At 51.4% G+C, this 8,640-nt stretch overlaps 1 protein-coding gene and 1 pseudogene across 1 annotated transcript; one reads left to right on the plus strand and one right to left on the minus strand.

Moving 5' to 3' along the window:
- The first annotated feature begins 431 nt into the window (after window positions 1-431).
- On the plus strand, window positions 432-3,296 carry LOC119349732 (cysteine-rich receptor-like protein kinase 6). Its single transcript, XM_037617820.1, has 7 exons — window positions 432-1,294; window positions 1,485-1,616; window positions 1,738-1,880; window positions 1,978-2,188; window positions 2,300-2,537; window positions 2,615-2,765; window positions 2,850-3,296. Exons 1-7 carry the CDS (start codon window positions 454-456, stop codon window positions 3,132-3,134), a joined length of 2,001 nt encoding a protein of 666 aa, XP_037473717.1. The 5' UTR covers window positions 432-453; the 3' UTR covers window positions 3,135-3,296.
- A 2,124-nt stretch (window positions 3,297-5,420) lies between these two features.
- LOC119350957 lies at window positions 5,421-6,998 on the minus strand (annotated as a pseudogene).
- Window positions 6,999-8,640: the final 1,642 nt, after the last annotated feature.

An 8,640-nucleotide genomic window follows, 5' to 3' on the forward strand; every position in this document is an offset into this window, starting at 1 on the left:
GTGAACACTGCCCTCCTGAAATGATAATCGGCAATAGCGAGACACTAAAGTGTCAAATGTAGGGTTTGATCACTAGTGGGAGGGGGTACTACCTCCCTTTTAACCATGCCATGTGTACTTACAGATGATAATTATGTGAGAGATCATTAAACGGGGTAAAAACTGGCAAACTATTCCCTAAATGGTGTAAGAACCAGCAAAACTTTCGCGAAATAGAATAGTCTGAGTTAAAAACTGTTAATGAGAAAATTTGTGCATAAAATGTTAAAGCAAAGGAAATTAAAGGTGAAGCTGCTATACGCAAACGTTGAGAAATTAAACGTGGCCCGAGTTGCGTGAGTGGATGGCGGCTTCAGTGCCAACTGCCAATCGCCATGGTCGGCAACTTGCTATTAAATTTTCCCCGTTTTCAAAAGCAGCTACCTTTGCTCGTCCACCGTGCTGCTCTTCTCAATGGCGGCCCACCGTCTCGCCCTGTCTGTGCTCGTCCTTGCCGTCTTACTGCTCGCGCACGGCGGCCACGTCGCAGGAGAGCCGTGGCCACTGTGCGGCGACGGCGGCGAATTCGACGACAAGAGCCAGTACCAGGCCAACCTCAACCTCGCCGCCGCCGCGCTCCCCAAGAACGCGTCGGCGTCGCCCAACCTCTTCGCCACCGCCGAGGCCGGCGCCGTCCCGGAGAAGGTCACGGCCCTCGCGCTCTGCCGCGGTGACGCCAGCTCCAGGGCCTGCTCCAGCTGCCTCGTCAACGCCTTCGCCAACCTCCAGAACGTCTGCCCCGGCTCCAAGGACGCCGTCATCTACTACGACGCCTGCATGCTCCGCTACTCCGACGTCCAGTTCCTCTCCGCCGACGACTCCGGCCCCATGGGCCTGGACCTCAGCATCACGGTCCGCAACTCGGGGAACGCCACGTCGGAGCCGGGACGGTACCAGCGCACCGTGGCCACGCTCCTGAACGCCACCGCCGACTACGCCGCGTACAACTCCACGCGGCGGTACGCCACCGGCCAAGCCGACCTGGACCGGGAGTTCCCCAAGGTGTACAGCTGGGCGCAGTGCACCCCGGACCTGACGCCGGGCCGGTGCCGGGACTGCCTCGCCCAGATCTTAGCTCAGCTGCCGTTGCAGTTCACGGACAGTATCGGCGGCAGGCTTCTTGCTCCCCGATGCAGCTTCCGCTACGAGACCAAGCCCTTCATGAATGGCCCGGTGATCGTGAAGCTGCCGGCGCAATCTGGAGCGCCGGCGCCGGCCGTAGTGCCCATGGCTCCTGCATCGGCGACATCAGAGGGTGAGTGTTTAACTTCTCATGTGCTACTCTCCTTTCGCTGTGCATCCCCTCTGCTCTTCTTCCTCTGCTTTCCTCTACTCTACTCGCCTTCTCCGGCCGCTCAAACTTCAATTTTGTGAAACCTCTTATTGAACTCAAATATAGTTACCTGACACGACACACGAGTTATCTTAAATTGCCAAATTCACAGGGAGAAAGTACAGTGCTCCTGGCATGGTACTTATAATTCTGTTGCCCACGATAGCAGCCATAAACCTCGTCGCTTGGCTCTTTACATTGAGGAGGAGGCGGCGCCAGGCATTCACAAAGGCAAAGCAACCAGGTATACATGTCAGTTTGTCAGGCAAAACTCTCCAGCTACAGTGTCAGAGCCTAAAATGAAACAAACAAACATTTTATGCACTTATGTCAGTGACATCGGCATCTATTTTATATTAAAACAGATCAAAATTATTCCATCGATGAAGCGCAAGACATCGAAAGTGTAGAGTCAATGTTAATTGACATTTCAACTTTGCGAGCGGCAACCAAGGATTTTGCGGAGAACAACAAACTTGGTGAAGGCGGATTTGGCCCCGTGTTCAAGGTACTGAACTATCCTATATATCTTGAAGCCAGCAGGCAATCATGCATAACATTGAAAATTTTGTGGTTTAGCTAAAGCTTTCATACAATTTATTCAGGGTACTCTCTTGAACGGCGATGAGATCGCTGTGAAGAGACTCTCCAAGAGCTCAACGCAAGGGGTGGAGGAGCTCAAGAATGAGCTCGCCTTGGTTGCAAAGCTGAAGCACAAGAACCTTGTAAGACTGGTCGGCGTCTGCTTGGAGCAACAAGAGAGGCTGCTCATCTATGAGTTTGTTCCTAACCGAAGCCTCGATCTGATCCTTTTCGGTAACTAGTCCAGCCATGATTCTATTCTCCGTTTTCTCCACAGATTGAAATAAGAATGTAACATCACACTGATCTTAATACTTTTTTCTAATTATTTTGATGAAAAAGCAGATGAAGAGAAACGTCAGCAACTGGATTGGGAAACAAGGTGCAAGATCATAAACGGAGTCGCTCGAGGCTTGCAGTACCTCCATGAAGACTCTCAGCTCAAAGTAGTCCATCGTGACCTCAAAGCGAGCAATGTCTTGCTAGACATGAACATGAACCCCAAGATTTCAGATTTTGGCCTCGCCAAAATTTTCGGGAGAGACCAGACACAGGGCGTGACGAACCGCATCGTCGGCACACAGTAAGTAGTAGCATGTAAGACAGTAAGTTTTCCAGCAGTAGGTAGCTCACTATGAGCTCTTCTCATTGGTTGTTTAGTGGATACATGGCGCCCGAGTACGTGATGCGCGGGAACTACTCTGCGAAATCAGACACGTTCAGCTTTGGCGTGTTGGTCCTCGAGATCGTGACGGGAAGGAAGAACACTGACAGCTGCAACTCCCAACAATCTCAGGATCTCCTGACGACCGTACGTGCTTGTTATCTGAATGTCTGACTAACTAACCTGCAGGCTGCAGTGCAGTTTGGCTCATCGATCCTACAAATCGTGCAGGTATGGGAGCATTGGACGGCTGGAACAGTACTGGAGATGCTAGACCCGTGCATGAACAAGAGCTTCTCGGAGAGCGATGCGCTGAGGTGCATCCATGTCGGGCTTCTCTGCATCCAGGGCAACCCAACAGACCGGCCGATGATGTCCACGGTGGCCATGATGCTCGGCAGCGACACATTCTCTCTCCCGGCTCCCTCCAAGCCGGCGTTCTACTCTAGAAACGCCGGCGCCAATTCAAGCACCGGGTCAAGCGTCTCGATCCCGTCAGTGCAGGCCCGATCATAGATCTTACTTAATAGCAACAACTTCACTTGCCAACCGTAAAGAGCAGAGGCGGAGCCAGCGTTGTAGCGTTGGTTTCAAGTGAAACCAACGAATTTTTGCTGCCACGTGCATGTATGTACGTAATCGTGTGTATGAACCTCTGCACCCATCGAAGTTGGAATGCACGAGTTAAAAGACTTTTTTTTACTGAAAGCTAAAAGCCTTTTAGTCCACAAATCTTCACGTGAGTAGCCCAGTTAAGGCCCATAAGTAAATTGCTACTGCCTCCTGCGTGCGTCAGGCCGTCAAATTCCATGTCTTGTACAATTGTGAATCGACTCTCGCTCGCATCACCCATCACGGCGGCGGTGCATCGCCGTCTCCAGCCGCAAGCCCGCAAGAAAGCAACAACAGCTCGGCACACAGTACATATTCAAGATACTGAGAGATCACATCACCTTATGCAAATTCTATTTAGCATAGCGCGGTAATGCCCCTTGCCCTAATTTTCTAATTTAATTTCCTGAACTTTGATTGATCTAGGCTGTGGGGCGATATTTCTCAAACAGAAACCGATCACGAGATTCAGATTATGATATGGACACTTAAAGGCCACCCATTAGACGCAGGTAAAGTGCATCAAATATTGTTGATTTAAGAAGTCATATGAAACCATCTGTACAAAGAAATATAATTAAGATGATCCATATTCATTTGTGTTGCTGCCTTTTCCTGGATCACAACAGGGGCAAGTTGCGAGTGATACATTTTTCACAAGTTGCGAGTTGATATGAGTGATTAATTTGTACTCCCTCCGTCCCAAAATAAGTGTCTCAATTTTGTACTAGCTCTAGTACAAATTTGTACTAAGCTCAAGACACTTATTTTGGGACGGAGGGATTTCATGCTTTTTTTGATTGATGGTATTATATATACACTTGTCAAACTAACTTGAAATTTTTGCACGTGTTTTCGGGAACGAGAAGCTGCACCTGAAACCAGGAAGTTATTTTGGTACTACTCTACATGTAAACAATACATTTTTATAATTTCATCAAACTAATATGTCTTGCGTTTTTTGTGTGTGAATGTTGTAGTATTTTGTTTTCTATGTATAAAGTATAAGTGCTATCACATTTCAATTTGTAATTCTACCTTTTGGTGCTATACTCTTGTTATAACTTATATGATAGTGTGGAATAGGACATTATACTTGACTTAGTCATACTAAAGTTTCACAATAGATTAATGAGTGAACCCATTAACTCAATTTTCTGGCTCCGCCCCTGCACACACGACTAGGTGTATAGTCCAAGAAATGATAAAAATTCCTTAGCACAATTTATGTAGCGTCCGAACTCTTTACTAATGGCAACGCTGTTTGTGCTGATCATGGTGGTTACCGGTTCAAACTCCTGTAGAATTCTTTTTTGCAGCGAATCTCCTGTTTTAGTTTTAAATTTTTAGATTAGATAGAACGAAACAACATAACCACACGAGCGCCCTATTCAAGTTTTTTTGCCCAGCCTTTTTATACTCCCTTCATTTTTATATACAAGGACACCATGGAATATACATTTTGCATTTATACAAGACCACCAACAGCAATCGAGGCAAAGTTAATTATATTTTTTCGTACTAACAACATGTTTAATACTTGCATGCATGCAGTCATAATGACAGTCAGCTACTTCCTCCACTCAGTTTTTTTGCATGCATGCAGAGTATTAATGATCCCAGTAAACAAGAAAAAAGTTGACTTGTAAAGCAGGCATTAAATTTTACATTGGTACCTGTAATCCGAGTTTGTGGCCTTGTATACAAAAATGAAGAGAGTAGATAAGATCGAAAAAAGGTAAGATTTCCCATCGACTCTCCTATTATCCATTTTATTTTTTTAGATAGAACGAAACAAGATTAGCTCACGAACGCCCAATTGAAGTTTTCAGCATAGCCGCTACCAAACAAGAAAATTGTGTTAAGAATTTATATTTTTAATGCTCGATTAAAGATTTTGGTCGAGCCACTACCTATTCATATTAGAAAGAAAAAAATAACCATCTAAAAAAACAACAAAACAAGGTTTCCCTTTATAAGAACTAGTAAAATGTACGTGCAATGCACGTTTATATTCGATAGGATATTAGTTGCACATTATATTAGGTAAGATATATCTGTTGCACGTTGGTATTTGATAAGATATCAATTACTTTTTTCGTGGGAATGGTAGGATATTAATTACATGGCAGATTTCATGGGATAGCGTTGAGTCAAAACATGTTTATAACCAATGGCAGTGATGGGTAATTAAAGCGTTAAACGTGTTTGGTGCTCAACATTTGGTGCCTGCCGGACAATGTTACCGGCGCCGGCGAAGTCGCACGTTCCGGTGGCCCGGCCACGCCGCTGGTAATAGTCGTCGAATGCGAAGGACGCATGCGCGACCTTGGTGTCGGGGTCGAAGCACCGTGCTCCGGGTTGGATGTCCGTGCAGTCCGCGCACCGTGCCCGCACGCGTAATCAAGGGCCATCTGAAGCCGAGCCTCGCCCACTGCCGCGTTGGCCACGCACCAGCTCGGGCTCGGGTCGCACGCACCTGATGGTGCCTGGCTGACAATGGTGCCGGCGCCGCTGAAGTCGCAGGCGCTGCTGGCCCGGCCCTTCTTCTGGTAGTAGTCGTTGAAGGCGTATGACGCGTGCGCCAGCTTGGTGTCGGGCTCGAAGCAGGGCTTGCCTGGCTGGATGGCGCTGCAGTCCGCCCCGTTGTCGCACGCGTAGTCCAGCGCCTCCTGCAAGGCCGCATCCCCGACCGCCGCGTTCGCCACGCAATAGCTCGCACGCACGGGCCCGCCGATGGTGCCGCCATGAACGAAGTCGATCGGGTTCGGGTACACGGGCTGCTGGTTCGGGTAGAACAACCCAAAGTTCTGCTCGTCCGCCGGCTTGCTGTTCTCGTTGAAGAGTGCGAAGATGTACACGTTGAGATCGGTGTTGGGACGGTGCGGGGTGCCGCGGACGGCGCTGGCAGCCAGCGGGCTGTTTCCATTTACGGCGGGGGTACCCTGCAGCACCTGGCTGGTGAGACCAGCCATGAAATCTTGGGCGTTTTGTGGGGTTCCCACGCCATGATTTCCCTGGTTTGGCTGACTGCCCTCTGAAACTCGCGCTTCTGTGGTTATATCGGGCCCTGCTGTGAGCTTCCTCATCCCCCCGGCGCGAAGGCTGGAGGATGGCAACTTCTCCATTGCATAGTAGACTGCGTCAAGTTGGGCGTCAAAGAGGCTGAAGTACGTTTGCCCGCTGACGGTGTCATTCACGCCGGCGTTTGGGCGGAACAAGAGATAGTTGATGGAGATGCCCGGAGTACTCAGGTACGCGAGGTATGGGTAGAGGTTCACCGAGAGGTACGAACCGGTCTGTCGGAAAAAGTCGAGCATGGGACTCATCACTGACAGCGCGATGTCGTCCTTGAAGGCGCCGGCGGATGGCGGGAATGACGTCTGGAGTGCGTCAAACGCGATGGGCGTGCTCACCTTCACGGCGTCCGCCAGGCCCAGTTTCACCAGCGCCGCCTGCACCTTCTTCATGGCTGGGACGAGCTGAGAGTTTAGGTGACTAGCCTCTTTGAACACCTCGTTCCCGATCATCACCGCATTGATCAGCGTAGACGGGTAGTAGGCCTTCACGTTGCTCTGCACCCACTGGAGCGCGAAATTATTTTCGTCGGCCGCCGCAAGCGGCAGCTCCTCGTTGGTCAGCTCCACCGTCACCTTAATGCCGGTGTTGGCCAGCAAGCGCAGCACCGTGGGGTCGGTGTCGTAGATCCTCACCATGGTGATGTTGTTCTTCTTGAGCAGTTGCACCACGGACGCCGGATCCGGCAGGTCAGTCGCCACCCTCTGCGGTTAGCACGTGTACACCAACGAGCAACAAACATCGTCATTATCACGTATGAAACCTCGAAAACACACATTTCATTTAATAACGCTCGGCTGCCTGATTACCTGCAAGGGAGAAGAGCAGCGGCAATGCGGCACCGAGGAGGACGATGAGGAGGCGAGTCATCAGCGCGATCGATGCTCTCGGTAGTGTCTAAAGGTGGCGACGATCGAGCTGATGAGTTGTGAGTGATCGTGGGCGTGGTGGAATTTATAGCCGGCACCAACGCTAGCTTAAAAACATGGAGAACAATATTGCTACATTTCTCTGTGTAAGACGATCGATATTGCAACCAAATTTACCGAGGCTTTCGCCTCATTTTATATATAAAACAATGATCAACCATAGCCCAAGTACAAACGCATCCCACGACAACACACGCACACATCCAAGACAGGAAACATAGACGCCGAGCGCAGCAACACCAGCCCTACCACTACAAGAGCAATCGGGGTCCTCCACCGTGAACACGCCACCGCAAAGAGATGAAGCCGCATATGACGAACCGTGAGCTCCAAGGCGGCGCCTCCAAAAAGGTTACGACGCCAACGCACCGCCACCGCCCGACCCGGGGGTCAGAGTTTCCTCTGGATCAACATGATGACCGATGAGAGCCGCGACGACGCCTTCAAGAAGGTAACGTGCTACGCCGCCGCTGGTCCGTCCGAAGATAGAGCAGGTTTTCACCCCAGCTAACACTCATCGCCACCGAACACCACACCCCAGCCACCATGCCGCCCACACAGCCATGGTCACCAGGCAGCACCAAGCAACAGGCTCTGCCCATGAGCACCATGCTACCACCACCAGGGCCGCCGCTCCGGCATCCCAGACCTTGACACCACCTCACCCGAGACCTGTCTCTATCCCAACCAAAGAGATGAGTGGAAAGGCCGCGCCTTTCACACCCCTGGGCGGCCCCCAGCGCCGAGACCCAAAAGGCCGGCCGAAATTGGCCTCCATCTACCTGTCCTGCTGCACCGGGTGCGAGACGAGCTCGACCCTGCGGCCAGGCGCGAGACGAGCTCGGTCCTGCTGCCGGGCACGAGACGAGCTCGGCCCTGCGACACCGGGCGCGAGACGGGCGATGGACTGCAGCTGGGAGCGGGCCAGCCCTTCGATGTAAGTAGAGGCCGACCGACGAGGAGAGGAAGCGAAGGTCGAAACGGCCCGACCACAAACGAGCCGACGCCGGAGAAGCCTGCCGCCGTCGCGGGAAGAGCCGCCAGCCACCGTGTAGCCGCCGCACCACCGGGAGGCCACCCAGGACCTCCCCGCGCCGTCGCCCACAGCCGGAGCAACAGCCACGCCCGACTGCTGCCCCAACCCGCGCCGCCGACCGGAAAAATCGCGTCAGATCCGGCCGACACGCCCCCCCCCTCCACCAGCACCAGCCCACCTCTAGCCCCGGCCAAGAGGAGAGGGAGGCCGAGCCGTAGGGGGCTAGGGTTACACAGATTGTTGATATGAGTATTACAAGAGTTGATCTACCACAAGATCATAGAGGCTAAACCCTAGAAGCTAGCCAATGATTATGATTGTTGTTGTTGTCCTACGGACTAAACCCTCCGGTTTATATAGACACCGG

Source organism: Triticum dicoccoides, chromosome 1B (assembly GCF_002162155.2).
Source record: "Triticum dicoccoides isolate Atlit2015 ecotype Zavitan chromosome 1B, WEW_v2.0, whole genome shotgun sequence".
In the NCBI taxonomy this organism is placed as follows: domain Eukaryota; kingdom Viridiplantae; phylum Streptophyta; class Magnoliopsida; order Poales; family Poaceae; genus Triticum; species Triticum dicoccoides.